The 21099-nt window shown below is 39.2% G+C and overlaps 2 protein-coding genes across 3 annotated transcripts in view; one reads left to right on the top strand and one right to left on the bottom strand.

Moving 5' to 3' along the window:
* The window catches only part of LOC121637259 (centromere protein P), a 125284-nt gene that overhangs the window by 90515 nt on the left and 13670 nt on the right, over window positions 1-21099 (bottom strand). For both annotated transcript variants that reach the window (XM_041981301.1, XM_041981302.1), the window contains exon 6: window positions 19026-19122. In XM_041981301.1, coding sequence (XP_041837235.1) covers window positions 19026-19122 — 97 coding nt within the window. The remainder of the gene's footprint in view (window positions 1-19025; window positions 19123-21099) is intronic.
* On the top strand, window positions 8685-16994 carry ogna (osteoglycin, paralog a). Its single transcript, XM_041981303.1, has 6 exons — window positions 8685-9277; window positions 12037-12100; window positions 12539-12703; window positions 15008-15210; window positions 15308-15400; window positions 15490-16994. Exons 1-6 carry the CDS (start codon window positions 9122-9124, stop codon window positions 15658-15660), a joined length of 852 nt encoding a protein of 283 aa, XP_041837237.1. The 5' UTR covers window positions 8685-9121; the 3' UTR covers window positions 15661-16994.

Raw genomic sequence — 21099 nt, 5'->3', positions numbered from 1 at the left:
TGCTTTGAAGTGGTGTCCTTGTAACTCTGTTAGGCTTTTTCCTCTTAATACAAGCGCAGACTTGGGTGACGTGATGCTCCATATCTTGTCTCATTCTTGGCCAAAAAAAAACGTCCCCTGGCCAGAGCTACCATCCGGTCAGCACCTAAGTGTCCCATCTCTTCATGGAGATACTTGTACACCAGGGGCTTCATGGATTCTGGCATCACCAATTGCATCCTGTTATTACACTTTCTCCACAGGAGTCCATCTTCATCCAACTGCAACTTTCGCCATTCCCTCAGGAAAGCTCTGATTGGTCCACTCTCTGCAGCTTTGTCTCTGTACTTCATATACGTGTGTGCTCTTTTCAGGCTGGAGACTCTTTGGATGACTGGATCTGCGTTTTGCTGTGCCTGGATGTCCTGGATGGAGAAGGGCTGAACTGGTAATACAACACTGCTGTCTGGCTGTAAGACATCCGTATTACAGGTTACTGCAGAAATCCAATTTATCTCACCTGTATAGCTAACTTTCAAGGTTTCACTCACAGTGTTCATGACCTCTGGCTCACACTCCTCAGTGCACTCCTGTATGATGGTCTCGATGGGCTTCGGTCTACGAGACAGAAAATCAGCATCTCTGTTCGCCGTTCCAGGTCTATATTTCAGCGTGAACCTGTAATCTGCCAGCTCTGCAACCCAGCGATGACCAGTGGCGTTAAGTTTTGCTGATTTGACAACATAGGTGAGTGGATTATTATCACTATAAACTGTGAAGTGTGGGGCGTGGAACAGATAGTCACGGAAACGCTCCGTAATGGCCCATTTCAGTGCAAGGAACTTCAATTTACCTGAATGCAGATTGTAATTCTTTTCTGCAGGGGTTAAAGTTCTTGAGCCATAACCGATCACTTTCAGGACACCATCCTGACGCTGGTACAGTACAGCACCCAATCCTTCTTCAGAGGCGTCCACGTGAAGAGTGAAGGGCTGCTCGAGGTCAGGATAAGCCATAACAGGTGGATTTATGAGTTGGTTTACAATTTTCTCCAAAATAGTTCTGTGAATCTTTGTCCACTGAACAGGAGAGGAAGGAGGGCGCTGGACACTGGTACGATTTGTCTCCCTCTTGCGGCAGTGTTTTGCCTCACCTTTGGGTTTTGCCAGCAGCTCATACAGTGGCTTTGCAATCCTGGAGAAATCCTGGATGTAGGCTCTGTAGTAGCTCAGGAATCCAAGGAGCTTCCTCACCTCCCTCACTGTAGCTGGAGCCTGGTTTGCGAGTGCTTTAACTGCCTCCACCTCCTTCGGATTCATCCTATACCCTTCTGCAGAGATCACCCGTCCAACATAAGTTAGTTGAGGTTTAAATAACTCACATTTTTCAGCTCTTAATTTTATCCCACAGGCCCTCTGTCTCTGCAGGACTTGTCTGACATTATGCACGTGTTGTTCAAAAGTGCGGCTGAAAACAAGGACGTCATCCAGATAGGGAACACAGACGTCATCCCTCAAGTCTCCCAGGCATCCTTCCATATGACGTTGAAAAGCAGCCGGGGCATTTGAGAGTCCAAATGGGATTCTAATCCACTCATAAAGTCCCCACGGTGTTATGAAGACTGTACAAGGTCTGCTCTTCTCACTCATGAAGCCTTGATGGTATGCTTTACCCTGGTCCAAGACAGTGAACCAGGAATTTCCTCCCAAATTTTCCAGAATTTCTTGGATTCTGGGGATGGGATGATGGTCTGGGAGGGTCTTTTCATTCAGCAACCTGTAGTCTATGCACAAACGGAGAGTGCCATCCTTTTTCCTGATGCAAACAACAGGTGAAGAGTAAGAGGAATATGACTTTCGAATCCAGCCCCTGTTTAGCAGGTCTTGAATGTGTGTTTTCACTTCTTGGTACAGGTGACGTGGTATTGCATTATATGATCTTTGAATAGGAGCAGAGTCTTTTAAGTTAATATCCATCTGCAGGCCAGTAATACAGCCAGCGTCCCACTCATCTTTGGCAAAAGCATCACACTCCTCCCTCAACATCTGCCGAACGATGCGCTGCTGCTCCGCAGAGAGGTGACTCAGGTCCACGGGCGGGTCCCAGAGCTCCCCCCGTGATACCTGACTAAGCTGCTCCATGGATGATGTGGTGCTGCTATGCAGTGACTGACTCTCTATAGACCTGGGCTCCAATGGATAAACATCATCAACACTGTATACCCAACCCAGTGTTGTGCGGCCACATAGTGTGATGTCACCGTTTGTTATATTTTCAATGGTCACTTTGACTCCCTTATTGGTTTGAGGGAGTTGAATGAGCTGCTCCCTCACTTTCAGTCCTATGGGCCACGGTGTCTCTGGGTTGGGTTCCAACATGCAATGGGGTCCAAACAGCGCACCCTGCTGGAAAAGATTGCACTGCACTTGGATAGTTTTATTCTTTGGGACAGTGACTGGCATCCTTCCTGTGCGAATCAGGTGGGGGTTGTTTTCTGGGGGCTGTTTCTTTAAAACAGTTAAGACAGCTCTGGCAGTTCTCTGTCCCACTTCAAGTGCAGAACAAAGTCTTTTTACCATGTGATCAGCAGGAAAACAGTTTTCAGAGTCCTCACTTTTCAGAGCCAGCTCTTCAATCACATTAAACCCAATAATGGGACGTTCCAACTCTGTGGTGGTGACAAGAATTGGGACAACCACAGACCGGTCACTCATCCCAGTTACAGCATGTTTGCACAGTGTAAACTCTACCTCGATCCAGCCTTGGTATGGGATCTGTGTGCCATTTGCTGCCGACAGGTCCAGTCCTCCTTCCTCCAGTAGCTCCTCCACAGGCCTCACAGCAACATCTGGTAAGTATCTCTGCTTCCACTCTGCTCCGATGATGGAAACTTGAGAGCCAGTGTCCCACAGCACTCGGGTGTCCACATTATTCATAGTAGCCCGAACAAGACACCTCCTCCCCACAAGCTTGGCTGTTTGATGTTGTTTACCTGTGAGGGGTGACGTAGTCCAGAATAAGTCCGCATCCTTACCAAGATATGCCCTGCTCTCAATTTTATTGGTTGAGGCTGTGGTATTCCTGGGTCCTCTGCGGCACCCAATGGCCCAGTGATCTGCACTCCCGCACTTATAGCAGTGATCGCACTTCCCTCCTGGATTGATCCGCTGGCAATGGTGACACTGTCGGTTGGGGCGTGCCCTGGGCTGCGGTCTGCTGTAGTTGGGGCAGGCCTGTCCCCTTAATGGCGGTGGTGATTGTCTTGGAAGCTGGTGCAGGCTTGACAACTGAGTGGTGAGATTCTGGATGGCTTCACAGATAGCTTTATTCCCCTCGTCAACTTTATCCATTAATGTATCGCGCTTTTTAAACCTTTCTTGTCTCCTATCATCTAGAGAATTACTGGTCCGATCGCAACTTTCTGAATCTGTGAAAGTTGAATCACGACCCACTGACACCTTAACTCTGGACTTTGTAGACAACTTAACCTTCCTCTCAATTTCCAGGTTATAAGCTGCAGTCATCTTCTCCAACAGGACTTCATCTGCGATTTTCGGGATTTGCAGGTAAGGTTTTAGGTCTGTCCGTATGGTATCATCTTGGAGGCCGGTAAGTATTGTCTGTAAAAACTGATTCTGAATGAGTTCTGGACTGTACTTTAATCCACTATCTGTTCTTTCTGAAGCAAAATGTATTTGCTGTCTCAGATCCATGACTCGAACCAAAAACTGAACTGGAGTTTCTCTAGGTTCTTGTGCAGCACGAGTGAGAGAATGATACAACTCAGTGGCGTCCTTTTCAACAAAATGAGTCCTCAATATCTGTTTAAGAGATTGCAGTGACAAATCCTCTGTAATTTCCAGGTAACTTCTCAGTTTTGTGTCAGGGGTTATAGCTTGAATGACTGCATCCACAATTTCACATTCATCATATCCTTTTTTTAATGCTCGAGTAATTTGTCTTTCCAAACTAGCGTATCCCAGCTTATCCTTTTGATTATGTTCACCAATTTGTCCATTAATTTTCAAATCTTTTCTGTACATTGGGTGAACAGTTCGAGCCCCTTCAAGCAGGTTCATGGCAGTAGCAGAGAGAGTTGCAAATGTATGCTGTCTTACCGCAGAGTCAGTTTTGGGTGCAGTACCACCTGTATCCGCTAAAGGGCGGCGTGGCGACGTGGGACCGGACATGGATAGGGTTCTTAATTCATCTATTTTATCATTTACCTCCAGTAATAAGGACATTCCTTCATCTTCAAGCGATGTGACATCATCACCCTCTAAATGCTGGAGGATGAATCTTCTTAATTTACGAGGCGAGCCCTTATCTTTATCACTAATAGCAATCCCAAGTGTCTCAGTACAAAGCTCAACAAGTCTCAACATAGGTAAGGTGATTAGCTTTTCTTCAATTCTTTCCAACATGTCTTCCCAGCCAGAGGACATTTGCTGGTATGGAACAGACATTATGGGAAAAGTCTTTTACCTTGGCTCTGCTGATGGGTGACGTTGTGATCTGTAGTGTTTGATTAGCCACAGTTAGCATTAGCTCCACACTAGCTCCGTGTTAGCGTCCCTTGTAATCCACTCAAAATGCACACACGAGCTCCAGCAGCATCTTTAACATCCATAACTTAATCCAACCTGGCAGAAACTCCAAGATTTGTGTTGTTGCCCCCTTGAAATGAACAAGAATGGATCCTCTTTTCTTTACTTTTATTTTGAGCTCAGATATTTAAAAGATATACAAGTTCCGCAACAACCAGGTCAAGGTCCCCTATGAAAATACAATGGTTCTAATTAGATTTAGATTAAGTTTCAATGATACAAAATAGAATATAAAAAGAAGACACTTACACATCCCATATAGGCCTCAGTCTAGCCACTGCACCACACCACTCCTCACCTGAGAAGGATGTGGGCCTACTTAAAGACTTCCCCTACTGGGTCACATGACTCTGGACTTCCGCTTGTGCCCAGTCATAATATTATAGGTACAATTAACAAAACTAATACATTTTTACGGACCAACATAGCCGATGCAATAAAAAGAAATAAATGGGTTGGCAACACAGGGACACCTCAAAAACCTGCAGGATTGTGGCCCTTGAGGACCGGAGCTGGGCACCCCTGCTATGGCCACTGGACCACACATTACCCTCTACTGCTACCCTTATATTGGATGTACAACTAACACAAAGTGCCACTACATTTTCAACATTTTCATTTAAATCACAGTCACATGACACAGTAAGAGCAGCTGCAGGTTTTTAGTGCAAATAAACATAAAAATAACAGTTTCTGGTTTAAATTCTATCAATATGTTCTAGAGTCAAGTTCTCTGACTAAGAAATCAAAAACACACACTGGTCACATGTGTGTTTCAGTGCAAAAATAACTTTGCTAATAGTTTGAAGTAAGTGTTTTTTGTTTGTTAGCTCGTTTTTGTCTGGCTAGCGTCTGAGCTTGGTGGATATTCATTGTCAAAATTGGTTTGAGTTGTTCTGAAGTGACTTTATTGATTGACTGATTGACTGAAGTTTATTTGAACATAATGACAAATATAAAAATAAAATAAAATACATGAACAAAAAGTTCAAAAAGGGGTGGGTGGAAGCATAAGCTTATTTAAGCCCACCTCTGTAAATTTTCAGGTTCAATCTTCAGATTTTATCACATTCTCAAAACCACTACTTTATGATTAAGACATTATCAGCTCCAATGGGCCTGACGGGTAACTGAATACAGGACTAAATTAGAAAGGTGTTCTCTGAAAAGATTACTTTTTCAAGAGATTCCTGAGGTAGGGATATACCCTCCTGCTCTGATGACATTCAGCAGCTCCATCATCAATGAACCACAGATGAAACAATCTGGACTAAGATCATCTGCAGAGATGCAGAACTAGATGATGTTTCTAAACGTCACGGTTGAGAAGGGACCCGTATTCAAATTATGATAGCTGAGGGTTGGGGAAGGACAACAACATCAGTGAAGAAATAAAAATGTTGTAGTTAAGGTCGTCCAAAGAAAATAAAAGTGAAAAACTGTGTCTCTCGTGTGTTCTGATAATGGTGGAAAAAGAGATGTAAAGCCAATAAGGAAGCAATGGAATGAAGCACTTAATTTAATAACATCTTTAGCTCCAACCAGCATCAAGCCCAAAAAGACAAAGATGTGTCGGCCAATTTAAGAACTCAAATCTTCAAAGTGGCATTTCAAAAACCAGTATCATCACCGTGGTACATCCACTCCCTACAAACTATATTCAGTGTCTCAGTATGGATATAACTGAATAACAAAACACCAACTCATACTTTCAGTGTCATTTTTTGTCAAAGAAGTCAAAACTCAAAAAAGAACAGATTTGGAATTTTACCAATAACATTTCAGAATATCAGAACTTTCTTTTGCCCACAGTAATTGTGTGAATGAATTTTAAAATGAAAAAAATAAATAAATAGAAAAAAAAAAAGAATTTTGCATATCAGAAAACAGAACCAAGAAGCATACTGAAATGTTTAAAGATGAGAAGCATCTGAATTTTGGACAATATTCTCATTCAAGACATCTCAACACAAGGAAGGAAGTAATAAAGTAAATATTCCTGCTCCAGGGATGCCCTGCATCCAGCCAAACTGAGTCGCTGGTTGGTTTGGTAACAGCACCTTATGTCAGCAACGTGTTCAGGCTCCACTTTTATAATAATTCTTTCAAACAGACATGGTTACAAAACTGTTTCATAAAACATATTTGTACTCCTGCAATCCTAATATCATCTACCCCTTACAAAACATGTAAGGTCTAATGACATTAATGACATCCATTCAGTTTTTTAAGGGAGGGAGAAAGGGTTTCCATCTTCATCCATTACAACCAGTGGTACAAACAGGTGTTTCATATAGTCAGAAAATAGACAGACTTCGAGCTCACATTTTAAATTCACATCACAATGACAGTCTTTTTAAAACCCCACCACTGAACTTAGGCCGATTTTGACACTGTGGCCTGACAAGTCCTAAAAACACAGTAATATCTACTGGCAAACTGTCCAGTTAACAACTCAATGAAATAAAACCAAATTAGAAACTCCCAAATTCTAAAACATTCACTACATACATCTTGATCCACCCAGTCTGAAGAAAATGTCTGGAAGATCAGTCAGTGGGACAATGTGCAAGTATGGCAGCAAATCTTCCACAACATTTACTGCCACCAAGAAATTTCTCTTCATGCTCTTTTCTGTATGCTGTTTTTAAATTCACTCAACGATGCCGTGGACACATTCACATGCAGATTATGTTGAAATAATCATTACAGAGCCTCATCTGACATTAAAAAAAGAAAAGAAGTAAAACAAAATCAAAATCAAAATAAAGCAAAACAAACATTGAGCCCATTTAAATGACCATTGAAATCAGATAGCTGGAAGTAACCAGATAATTGTAATAACTGGATCTAGCACGTCTATGTGCACTTCTGAGAGCTGAAAAACTCCCGTCTGCTCTTTGCAGTCCAGTATTGGATTTCTTTTAGCGTACACACACACGTAGTGATGCAATACTAAAAAATGTGTCATTTTTAAAACACCCAGTCGTTAGTGAACATGGCAGCGCTCGCAGTTGTAGCATAAGCTGCTAATGTGGGAGCTAATAAGCCTGCAAAGAAAGGCTACATGTCTCAAACTTCCCACTGCTGCATGCCATCATGTTTTCTTTTGTGTTCTGCTCACGCTTAATTTCTTTTTGAGATAACTGCCATTAATCCCGTTACAATGCACTCCATAAAATCCGATCATTATCTGACTGGAGTTACCAGAAAATTCAGGGGTGGTCATATAGACAGCACAATCTGATTTTCTTCATCAGTTAACAGCAGTGATTTCATAATGAGAAATCAAATTAACACATCTTCCAGATGCTCCGACGTCTTTGTGCTATGGATGTGAAAAAACTGCACGTGAAAAAAAGGCATACATGCTTCGAAAAAAATCCAATAATGGACTGGAAAATGTAGACCAGGGTTTTTCAAATATATCAACTCAAAAGTGCTTGTAGATGTGTCAGTTCCGATAATTACAACTATCTGATTACAACTATCTGATTACAACCATCTATTGGATTTGGATGGTCACTCTGATAAACCATGCCAGATTATGGTATCGTCCTGATCACTTAAATAATCTGATAACTGCAGAATAGAGATAATCATCAGACTTTTTGGTATGCATGTAAGTGGAGAGTTGTGGCAGAAGAAGCCACATATGTAATGCTGTGTCCAGACGAGACTATGCCTGCGCCATGAAGCTGAAGTGTGACCGTGTGTGAGGTACTGGCTAACAGTGATCTGGTACGGAACCAGGAAGTTCTACACATGTTACCATTAAACTCGTTAAACTATTTTAAGGTGGACACACAATCTGCCCAACGCATCTGTAAAGAGAACTTCAGACCTGTGGGAAAGTGTGGCTTAAAGAAGAAAACCTGCTGTTTGTTTCATTCAGCATCAGCACCGGCTTCTCTGCTGCTTTTGAACAACAGAATCTGCTGGTTGATGCAGATGGAGGCACTAAGTAATCAACCAGAGGCAGCCACGTCGGTCGAGGGAGTTTTAAAAGAAGCGTCTGTCTGAAGGCTGCTAAATGAATTGTTTGACCAGCAGCTGAGAGGAAAACAGAGAGTGAAGAAGGAACACACAGATCCAGCCTTATGAAAGATAGTTTGGTTATAAGTCATTACTGAGTGGCCAGAGTGAGACCACAGACATTCCTCCAGACAAAACACACTCACACTTTGGATGTCAACTTTTTCTGCTTTCTCTGCAATTTTTTTTCCTGTACACATTAAAGGGATATTTAGAAGAAAAATGGACACTTTTTCCCTTTTTTGAACCTCTTTTTAGGTGTGTGTGCTTCTCTCCCTCTGTGCCTCTCTTGCAGCAGATGGATGGTGGGTGGTCAGGAAAGGGTTAAATGCTGTGCTCTATAAACTCTGCTCTAAGAGTCTGCTGGAAGCTACTGGTTCAGCCTTTAAATACAGTCATTTGACTCATCCAAACAGGGACTCGAAGCAGAGGGAGCAGCTGCTGACCCAGACTCAGGCTTTAAGGCGCTGGTGTGTCAGCATCACACTGCTTTGGACAGCATGAAGGCGCTCTTATTCACCTGTACGCTTGTGCTGTGGATGGCGGCCACCTCGGCCAGGACGCTTGGTCAGAACTCTCGGCTGACACCGGGATCTCTACTTGGCAGGCAGCTGAGCGGATACTTCAGTGACTATTTGATATCAAGAAGGGCGAGGGTGAGAAATTTACTTTTTACATCACACCTTTCTGCAAAAATTGTTTGCCTCAGGTATTCTGATTATTCTCTATTTATAGTGAATTATTGATTCAGGTTTTTGCACATTTGTCAGTTTGTGTGGCATCACTTCCATTACTGTCACATAAAGACTGAAGCTGTTTTTAAAAGATGCATTCATAAGTTATGATAATATTTAGCCCAATTGTATGTTAAAAATTAAAAAATTGAAAAATATTAATTAATGAAAATTATTTTTTACATTAAAACTTCAGTATGGGTGCTGCTTAGCTTTGCTTAATAGTAGTCTATACATAAAGATAAAAAATTAATAATCCAACCACATAATATTGAAAATTAATGATCCCCCTCCTGGTTTTGTCAGTACATCTGTTTCCTCTTACTTGGTAACGACAGATCCTGTCAGCACTGTATTTCATTGTCCGCCCACTCAAACAGATAATTCATTCAGTTCACTTCAAATACACACACACTCACATATATGCACACACACCATCAGCCAAACTCTGCCTTTAATTAACCACATGAACCACACAAATATTTGGATGAACTAAAACCAAACTCGGGTCTGACTTGTCTGTTGGAAAACACTTGAGGAAAAACCCACAAACAATCCCCAGGATAAGAAGGAAGAATAAAAATAATAATAATAAAATAGAAAAAAAAAAGAAATAAAAAACTGTGGGATATGACTATGGAACATTACTTCTCTTTTAATGAGCGTCATTTGCGACCAGCTGTTTTTCATACAACGTTCCAGCTCTGCAAGGCCTTGAACCCTCTATTACTGCTAAAATTAACCACTTAAACAAAGTTTATTAGACGTTTTCTTTTAAAATGTGGAAAGTTATGTCTCCTACTTTGGATTGGTTTGAGAGCCTGTTAGCAGAACTGGGTTGGTATTCTGCATTAGGATGCTTTAATCAGGTCCAGCAAGTCAAGGGACATGAACAAAGTCATCAGGCATCTGACCAATGATGATGCAGGATTTCACCTCTGTTCAACATTTAGCTGTGGATCCTCTGCACATAGATTCCTGACCTTTTATGGCAGATTGCTTATTGGTGGTCTTAGATGCACAGGTACCACTGCTTGAAGTTTTCATTTAGCTGTCTGCAGGCAGACAACCCTTCAGATGAAAGGAAAGAAATTATTACTCAATGTTTCTGAGGTCAGAGGCTAAAGGGCAACTTATGGTATCTACACTTTAGGGGCCACATGGGGCCGCCAGCGGATGTCTGCATATAACCCAAAATGTAAGGCTGTGTGGTCTGTCTTTAATACAAAGACCACCAACCTTACACCCCCCAAAAAAGCAAACTCGATTTATTTATATATTAAATGTATTATATAATTTATATATAATTATATAATTCATTATTAAAGTTGAAAATGAAATGGTAATTACTTTAATTCCAGAAAGGAAATTATAATTATCATGGACATATAATGCCTCCTGTTTGAAGTAGGAGAACATGTCTTCTAAGACATTGAGGCAGAATTTGTTTATGGTAGCTATATCAGCTTATTTAGGATGATTGAGAAGACTTGCCCACACTATGTTTTTTAGTTTGTTAAACCTTTCTACACTGGTCAAAAAAACCACTAACATCTACCAATAGCTGGCTTTTAAGTGCAATATGAAAATAATTAGATGGAGTATTTACCTGCTTCAGTTTAAATCAGCATTTATGGGAACACAACATCTGGGTGCAGACAATAATTTTCAATGAGAGCCTAGGGATAGTAACTATCCCTAAACACTATCCATCCTCTAACATTTAATGTGGCAATCCTGAAACTGACAGCAACAACTTATGGTCAAAAAGAAACAAGCCTGAGATTCTACAATCTGAAAGACAGCTGGCAGCTCACTCTAGTGCTGCTTAAATCTGTGGTCAAGTAAAAAGCAATACAGAATACAGTATAATGTTTCCCCTTGTGTTGTAGCCCCCTTAGTACTGATGGGAAACAGCTACAGCACGCAATGAGAAAGGATCACCTTGTTAATAGTCAAGGTTTGTTAAAACAAACAAGGACACTATAATGTGTATTTTGGTGCCTAGACAGAACATGAAAGACTGAAGGCAAAAAGTTTGTTGCAGTAATACTAATTCAGCAAACCATTCTGGTAGATGTGCATCATAAAAGGTGTTAACTTGTTTAATAAAACAAGACTACACCAACATAATGCACCAGTTTAATGTCTGCTTATTTGGCAATTGTGAGCACATAGGGGCCATAAAAAGACGGATTGGCCATGTATTTACTGTGGAAATCAAAAATCAACTCTGCAAAGTCAAAGGAAATAAAAAAAAAAAATAGAAAAAAAGGAATTATAACAGGAAGGCTATTTCCTGTGTGCATCACTTTAATGCTGATGAACATTAATACTAACGTTTTTGTTGATAAAAACAGAAACATTCTTATCCACATGAATACTGACCACAGTGATGTTTACAGTCTGAACGTTCAACAGAGTCCCAGGCTGACTTAAGTTATTGGTCTCCACAGATTAACATTACACATTCAGTGCACTTAAAAGAGAGAACTTTGGCTCCAGACCGAGTTCAACACAGTACAGATGTCTACAAGGTTGTCTTTAATCTTCATTTGGTGTCAGCCCAAACTGACACAGTACAATATGTTTGTATGTTTCCAAAGATGACCTCCTAACCCTGGCAGTATTGATGTTCTGCTCTAGCCTGGTATATGAACAGGCTGTGTTTTCTCCTGCAGAGGGCACTGCCTGCTGCTGATGAGCCCGAATTCAGCCCAACACCAGCAGTAGGAGACAGCTCCGGTAAGAAAGGACCTGTTCAACACATCTGCACTTGCTCGCATACAAAAAAACAAAAAAAAAAAAAAAAAGAGAGGAACTTAACTGCTTTGCATGTAGCAATGTTGCTTTGATTCAGCCTGCTAGCAGTAGGAGAACTGCTCAGAACAATATAGTCAGGGCTGTGGGGAGTTTGATCCTAGAAACATTTACAGAGTGTAAATGTGTAGACTGGGACAGCTAGAAGAATGTTTATTTAATATTTCACTGTAGATTATAAACTGAGCAGCTTAAGTTTTTAATTGGCTGGTAATATACAACATGAAATGTGTACATGGTTTTCATGAAATTGACATTCTTACATCACATCTAGGGATCTAGGGAAATTTAAGCTTTCTTTTTGACCTGCACTGGTTCTCTATGAGCAGAATATTGAGGACATTTGGGTTTTTTGTGTTACAGATCTTCCCACATGTCTGCTGTGTGTGTGTCTGACTGGCTCAGTGTATTGTGAGGAGATCAGTCCAGACATGACCACTGTTCCTACGCTGCCTAAAGAAACCGCCTACCTGTATGCCCGTTTCAACAAGATCAGAAAGATTAGCACCAAAGACTTTTCTGATATCGGTGAGTCTGAAAACCTTTTTGAACAACACAGAAAATTACTTTTTACATGATTTGTATGATTCAATCAATCAATCCTGTTTCTAAAGAACTTTTCATACAGGCAATTTGAACCACAAAGTGCTTTCCATCATCAGTTAGGAAAAAGCAGGAAGGGTGAAAAATAAACCACATTACATCTGCATCAGTTTATCAATCCAAATCCCTCAACCTCAAGCCATGATAAATATACACCTTATAACCTTCACTGACAGTAAAAATGATAATGTATACTAGTGAAATATTTTCAATTAAAAGCTTTACTAAAAAGGTAAATCTTAAATTTTCTTTTAAAATGTCAACACTCACAGCTGCCCTCAACTCCCCAAGAAGGAGGTTTTACAAAAGACGACCATAATGATAACCTATAATTAGGGCTGGGCGATTAATTGATAAAATCGATAAATCGAATTTTCCATTTCTGGAGATAAATTTTTTTGAAAATCGGGATTTTTTTTTCATAGTTACTTAGCAGCAGACTTAGCCCTCCCTCCACACCAGAACGGTGTTTGTCTGACAGATTTTCATTAAAGTGACCCTTCACTCATGCCTGGGATTTAGCTGTGCGTATAACTGCAGTGAGAAATGCTGCTCTCTATGAGATGCAGAAATCAACTTAACCCACAAACCCTAGTTAGGAGACAACCTTCATCAGGGGAATTATTTCTGCAATGGATCCTGTATGATAAGGATCCAGATGGAAAGAGATCACGGATGCATTGTGTTGCATATTTCAGTGTAAGATATGAAGTCGTTAATATGGTGGAATAGTTATGACATTATATGCTTTATTTTTGCTAGCATTCATCTATATAAACAAATGAATTTTTTTAATAAGTTTATTTATGTTTTGTAAAAGAAAAGGAAAAAAAATCGATTAAAATCGGAAATCGGATTTGGTTATAAAAAATCGGAGATTTTATTTTTAGGCCATATCGCCCAGCCCTACCTATAATACTCTTCCAACATACAAACAAAAATAGTAAAAGAGGGTAGGACTATTTCTGCCTACTCCTCCTTCAGACCACAAGAATTTCAAAGAGATATCTGAAAATTTTGATTATGAACATTGTTTTTTTAATTGACTTCTATATTTAATTTATTGCAATTTCGTGTTATTTTGTCTCTTCGCTCTTTTTGCCTTATTTAAGCCTTGTTTTCTTTTATTATGTTTGAAAATACAATTAATAAACTAAATAATAACTTAATGCTTTTTCACGTTTTAGTTGCTGCTTTAGGAAACAAATGAAAGACCAGTCACTATGGACCTGAGGGCTCTCAGAGGTTCATAAACTAAAAATTCAGACAGATTAGTTGAACAAAGAGCTTTAAAAACGAATAAAAGAACTTCTAAATAAATCCAGAAGCATGCAGAGATTTTAAAACAGGTGTAATAAGAGTAATTCCAGTTTTTGTCAGCACAGCATAAGCTAAATTGTGCTGAAATGGATTTAGTCTTTCTAGGAAGACCAGGAAAAAGAGCACTGAAATGATAGACTGCAGGTAATAAAAGCCTGAATTAATGTCTCTGCTTGGCTTCAGAGAGGAACTGTCTCAGTTTGGCAATATTATTTAAGAGAAAGAACCTCTCTTTGTTATGTTTCTAACACATTCATTCATTTTCAATACTGCTTATTCCAATTTAGGGTCACAGAGAAGCTGAAGCCTATCCCAGCAATTAACGACCGAGATGCAAGGTACAGCCTGGACAGGTCGCCAGTCCACCACAGGGGCCAAATGGCATAAACATTTGTTTCTAATACAAGATGAAAAAAATAATTTGAAAATAAAAAAATAAATAGGTCCTCTCTGAGTGGTTCAGGACTAGTGATCAAAATGTGTTTATGTGAAAATACAGTTTAAAAGTGTATTAATGAGGTGAATGTCATCAAGAGACACAGTAATATAAAGCTGAGTATCATCAGCGTAACTATGGAAGTTTAGTCCATGTCTCCTGATGACGACCCTAAGGGCCAGCATGTAGAGATTAAAAAGAACTGGACCTAAAATTAAATCTTAGGGAACACTGTAAGTCAGTTTATGTCTAATGGAAGCTGATTAATCAATGTTAATAAAAACATATCTGTGAGATAACCAATTTAATGCAGCACATGACAGGCCAGCTTGGTTATAAAGTCTATTTAAAAGTATGACGCGGTCCACAGTATCAAAGGCAGCACTAAGGTCAATTTTAACTAGGTTAGTTCTAATATCATCTACAACTTTGACCAGATTCAGAAGTTTATATTTTCTGTCATCTTCCAACAGTGACTCTGAAGAGGATTGATCTGACAGGAAACCTGATTTCAGAGATTGAAGATGGGGCCTTCTCTAAACTAACCCTGCTGGAGGAACTGACTCTGGCTGAGAACAAATTGGTCAAACTTCCAATGCTTCCCGCCAAACTCACATCCCTCAACGTAAACTACAACCTCCTCAAAACCAAGGGTGTAAAGGCTAACGCTTTCCAGGTGCAGCATCATTACCTCTCATGTACAAATCTGTTTTCTTACAGTTGGTGGGTAAAAACAAAAACATGTTTATGTTTTTTTAATTCCCTTCCAACAGAAACTAACCAAGCTGACCAACCTGTTCCTTGCTGATAATCAGCTGGAAGCTGTTCCAAAAATCCCAGAGGGTGTCCGGGTCTTACATTTACAGGTTTCAATCTTTTCCTGACTTTGTTCCAATTTAAACTACACGCAAGATCACTGTGTTTTATTCCTAACATGGTTTCATTTCACCACCAGAACAACAACATCACTGAAGTCAACATAGACACCTTCTGCAAGTCCGATGACAACTACTATCTACGACCAAGTCTCACTGAAGTCCGAATGGACGGCAACCCGGTAGTGCTGTCCAAGTACCCCGACAGCTTCACATGCATGAAGGTGCTGCCTGTGGGACGGTACCGCTGAGAAACTGTACTATTAGCCCCTTTGTTGCTGATGGAGCCATTTTCCTTCCTGAGGGGCACCAAGACATTCTGGACTCTAAGGAGTTTGTCCCACAAGTAAAAGTGTCAACGTTACTTCAGCAAACATGCAAAAAGTTTGTTTTACTGTAAGGTCAAAAAGGAAACAAATCATTGGACTAAAGGTGGGGATCTGAAGATGTTTCTCAGCTCATCTCAGTAACTGGGTGTTTAAAGATCTGCAGGAGGCTACATCTGACAATTGTGGAGAGTCAGAGTCACATTATTTGATACAAAGCCACTTTTAAAATGATAGTTTGCATTTAAATGGGGGAAAACAGCTCCAGTTTAACTTTAACAGTCCAACGTTTTGTTTCATTTTGACCAGATGCTTCTCAACCTGGATTACTCAAAAGATTTAAAACTAAGATAACTGCAAAGCTCTTTATATTAACAAATAATTCATGTAATACTTCAAAAAGAAAATTTTACTGGAATTAACCATAAAACATTTAAGAGAAGTGTCTACAAGCAGCTTTGATCTTGGAAGGATCACAGGCCTTGGCATGCTTGTTATGTGTCAAAGGGAATTAAAGCCACAGTGAGTCAAAACAAAAAAAAATTTAAAAGGAAGATGTTTGACAGCTCATATATTTTTGATTTTTTTTCATTGTGTTTTGTTTTATTTACTCTGGACTTCTGCTGTTATATTTCTGCATGATATCCAGTCAACAGAAGTCCATATGTTGTCCAACTCCTGTTTGGCATGTGTAAATTTGCTTTAGTCGTCCCAATGACAGCTAAACAGAGTTTGAAAATTTCAGTCGTACAAAGGGAAAACTTGATGCATGCAAATCTTTGTTTCTTCAGTTTAACATTGTGATGAGATGGTGTGAAAAATTTGTCTTTATGTTGCTTTGATATGTTTCTCAGAGACATTACATGTGCCTTAATGCTGAGTAAAAAAATAAAGATAAAGCATTATACAAACATCTGACTGGTCGGCATGGCTTGTAGACAGTGGTGATGTAGACTTATGGAGCTGCAAGTTTTCTGTGACTTCCCGTTGTTTTCTAATTTATAGACTTTGAAATGGAGAACATGTATCTATGGACTATAGGAATGTGAAAGTTATCCTCTTTCTTATGTTTGCTTCGACAATGTCTTACTTTGTTTCTTTTTAATTCCTCCCTTTCAGTAATAATAATAATAATAATAATAATAATAAAAAAATCACAGTAGAAGTTATTAATGATGTGAATACGACAGTGGTGTACAGGAATATGTGTATGTAACGTGGCTATGTTTTGGTGATATTTTAATAAACTGTTTTTAATTAAAATATGTTGGGATCATTGTTAGTAAGCTTTCACATGTTATGACAACTAGTTTTAATGATTGTCCTGAAGTAAAGGATTTGTACAGAAAAGAAAAGATTGTGGGAACAGTTAGCATCTTCATCACAGTGCACACTACCCGTCACTAGTTTAGGCACACTTTTCCATTAGACCTAATGGGAAAATGTGTTTAAACTTTTGACCGGTAGTGTATATTGTGATCAAGATCGATCAATATGAAAAGTATTGTGATAATATCTTTACCATATCACCCGGCCCATATTAGAAAAAATAGAGGTATACATTGTGTATAACAATTCAGTTTAAAAACAGTGCGGTATATTTTCAGTCATATCTGACTTTACACCTAATTATAAAACACTGAAACAGTCTTGAAGGACCCCTTATTTGTTCAAATATGGAGAGTTTCGTGTGGTTCTTTGCAGACTGTCAACACAACAATGGTTCATCCCTTGAGTTAGGAGTCTTTTTTATGCTTAAGTGATTCAAATTTCAGTGTTCGGTGAATTAAAAAACAAAACAAAAACACATTTCTCTGACAACATCAGAAAAAGCATCCAATGTCCCAAAAAAAAAAAAAAAAAAAAAAAAAAAATATGAGTAAAGACTTGAAAGAAAACTTTGAAAGACCTTCAGAAAGTTGGAGAACTGTAGATGAAGACCACTTCAAAAGATTACAACAGACTGCTTGAAGCAAAATATAAACAGTGGAAAAAAAAAAAAAAAAGCTGGACTGACAGCTGAGCCACACTGCTGGTAAACATGTATAGTAATCAAATGCAACCACTCCTCTCCAATGAATGTAATACACAGATGTTTGTGCATCAGTGTGTGGAGATGTTTGCACTGATGTCTTTACAAAGCTTAAATAATGATAATCAGTGTCTGGCCACATGCTCATAAACGTCTGCGGCGTGTAACGGCACGAAGCCAACCATCATCGGCCGCCCTGTACAGCAGACTGCTGCTTAATTCTGTGGTCTACCAGTAAGAAAAACATTAAAATTCCTCCCATCAATTATATGCAACTCTTATGTTTCCTGTTTTTTTTATATGTTTACTCCTCTAAATACACGTTATTTTTGTGTTATTAAAGAATGGAATACATTATAGCAGAACCGTTACATTGGAAATTATATTTTCCATAGAAACACTGAACAAAGTGCATATTAAGCAAAAGAAGACTTTGGAGCGCACAGACCAGTGTGGAAAATGCGAGCTAATTCTCTTTCAGTCCAGCCAACTTGGCAGAACGATACATTCTCCAAGTAAACAGGAGAATTTGTTCCATACTGCTTCTGCAGACTGATGTACTATTTGACATTTTACTGCAAACTCTTCAGAGAAGTCCCACCCTCATATTTACCATTATTAACACCTACAGGTCTAACATTCAAAACATTCATTTTTCTACTATTTCACGGCCATAAATTTAAGTGGCACACGCACCTACTCTATAAACTGCCACAATCATAGAAAATTCGTTCTGAATTTAACTATCTTAAAAAACTCTCTTAATGAGACAAGAGAAAGACCACCAAGTTAAATTAAGTTAATCATTTTTCAGAAACCAGTGCATCCATCCATCCAGTTATCTATAGAGCCACGAAGAGAAATCTGGACCTTTGATTCGGAAACTGTTTGTTAAAAAGGGAGGATGAGAGTTGAACCCAGAAGAAATTAAAGATCATGTCCAGCCTGAAGCTGCTTTTCAGGTCTGCATTGACTAACTGACATCACCACAATCAACGTATTTGCTCTCTCCAAAACTGATGTCGAGATCTCAGAAGCAACAAGACAAAAAAAAAAAACCCAAACAACTAAAGAAAACTGGGTTAGCCCAGTTCTCCTCAACTACAGATATCAGTTCTGTCCGTTGTGTTTCATAGAAGAAAAGAATCAACCTGACCAAATCCAGAGTCACGTCCAGAGTCAGTCCAGACAGCAGGCTTGTGAGGTGGAGATGTTTTGCCTGATTCCAGCTCATTTCGGCACACACATTCTCACTTACTTGGAAATGCTGGAAGGTTCTGGTCCGGTCATCGCATCTGTCTGAAAAAGTTCTTAAAGTCCTGATTAACAGTAGAAGATCCTTGTTCTCCTCCACCCTGAAAAACAACAAATACCATTAAAACAAGCCGCCAAACAAATGATGCTCATATCAGATCTGTTACAGGTATCTGAATCATCATCTGGGGGTACACTCAAGGAAACAGGCAAGTATGGTGAAGGACACCATGACACTTTTCTACGTAAAGAGCTAACACGTGAAATGTGTTACTTTTTAAACCCAAAATGGGCCAAAATTATCAAAGTTTAAAAATCAAGTTACACTTGTATGTTCCTGACCAACTGGTTATTTCACTATGATATACACTTTTTTTTTTGTTTGTTTGTTTTAGTAACTTTGCTGCTTCAGTCGTCATGTTGGTGATTTGCACTATTATTTAAAAATAATTAGCCAAACACAGATTTTCTTACTTTTTGTGCTAAGTGTATATTGTACTAAGTGGTCAGTAGTGTCTTTCTAAATTCAAAAGATCTACTTTTGGTAAATGCTGCCTTCATCACTAAATCCCTATTTTTATTTTTGGACTTTGTCACATGACCAATTTCAGTAATACTTAGCATTTTATCTAAATATTTAATGACATGCATTTAAACAGAGTTGAAATCACTGACTTCCTCTAGTTACTTTTAAAGAAAGCTGTGCCGACATTGTGGCTTTGCATAAAAACGTTCTTGCAGGGAAACTGCTGCCAAGTGTCATGTACCTGAAAGATCTTTGTTCTTGATTAATACATAGTCAAAGAAGAGAGGTTTAGACATCCAAGAGTTTCCATAAAGTGCCAGGATAGTCTCTTCCTGATGAGTCAGCTTTGAAATTTGGGTTGCCAGCTGTGCAGTACTGCACGAGTAGCAGGTGGGTGTGAGAACTTTTGTACCCACTGAAGACTTTTGGACAACGGCCTGGTGTTGAGAAGGACACCTCTACCCAGTTGCTTTTATTTTAGAGAATTATTACAGAGACCTGTTAAAAACTCCATTACAACACTGAAAATAAATTCTGTTTTTTTTGTTTTTTTGAGCCAATGCTTTCATCTCAAACAACAACAACAGTGGTGGGTACACTGCAACATAAAAAATGTTAACGTCTCAAAAACTTGTGTTGGGTGTTGTCATTGTTTGATGATGTCTAAATGTGTAGAGTATGATGAAGAGGACAATTTAAATACATTTGGTGGTTAATTTGTGGTTCAGATACTTTTTTTTCTTCTTTTTTTGAGTTTCTTAGAGAACAGCATGCTGTGCAATAAATACTTAAAATTTGTACGTGTACTGAGAAAATTTTAGAAAACGACCATTTAAGTTCACCTCTTAAGGTTATAGTGCATTTTAGTGGCATTCTTACATCATTCAACAAGCTGAGTATCCCTAACTTTTTAAGAGTTGGGGAGAGCTGAGTGTCATGAGTATAATTATAAGCAGATATTTTGTTTATGTTTCCATGATCCGAGCTAGTAAGAGAATGTAGATGCTGAACAACAGGGACCCCAAAATAGAGCTTTGGGGAACTCCACATGTCATCTTTGATACCAACTAATAGGAGATAGTTCTTGTTTTTCAAGTAGAATTCAAGCTAGTTCAGAACCAGGCTGGTTTTCCAATTTTCCAGTCCGCTGGACAGCAGAAAGTTATTTTCTCAGATAAGACCCCCTTCTGTTTATTTGGGACATTTGGAAACAATCAGTTGTTCCAAGTAGATGAACGAAGAAGTCCTGTGTCGTGCTAACTGTGAAGTACACTTATTCTGTAGATGTGTTGGGTTGTTTCTCATCCAGGGGGTTTGAAACTTCTCAGTGACATTCAGTGCATTTTCAACCATGAAGCACCATGTAACAAATCATAAGTCAGACATCAACACTGAAATGTTAAATCTGTGGCTTAGAAACTCAATTCAACGCAATTCTCAAAAGTGGGTGGACAAATAGAAATCTACAATCTGGGATCAACCTGAGGCATCGATAAGGCAACAATGAATCACCGTCAGTCAGGATTTGGCTCAGAAGCTGATATTTAGTTTG

The sequence above is a fragment of the Melanotaenia boesemani genome, chromosome 3, assembly GCF_017639745.1.
Source record: "Melanotaenia boesemani isolate fMelBoe1 chromosome 3, fMelBoe1.pri, whole genome shotgun sequence".
In the NCBI taxonomy this organism is placed as follows: domain Eukaryota; kingdom Metazoa; phylum Chordata; class Actinopteri; order Atheriniformes; family Melanotaeniidae; genus Melanotaenia; species Melanotaenia boesemani.
Note: the sequence above shows the minus strand (reverse complement) of the source record. Positions and strands in the feature narration are given on the sequence as shown.

Coding starts and splice junctions, on each gene's coding strand:
- ogna (XM_041981303.1), top strand. CDS start 9,122: ATGAAGGCGCTCTTATTCACCTGTACGCTTGTGCTGTGGATGGCGGCC. Junction 12,101..12,538: donor AGCAGTAGGAGACAGCTCCG/GTAAGAAAGGAC, acceptor TTTGTGTTACAG/ATCTTCCCACATGTCTGCTG. Junction 12,704..15,007: donor CAAAGACTTTTCTGATATCG/GTGAGTCTGAAA, acceptor ATCTTCCAACAG/TGACTCTGAAGAGGATTGAT.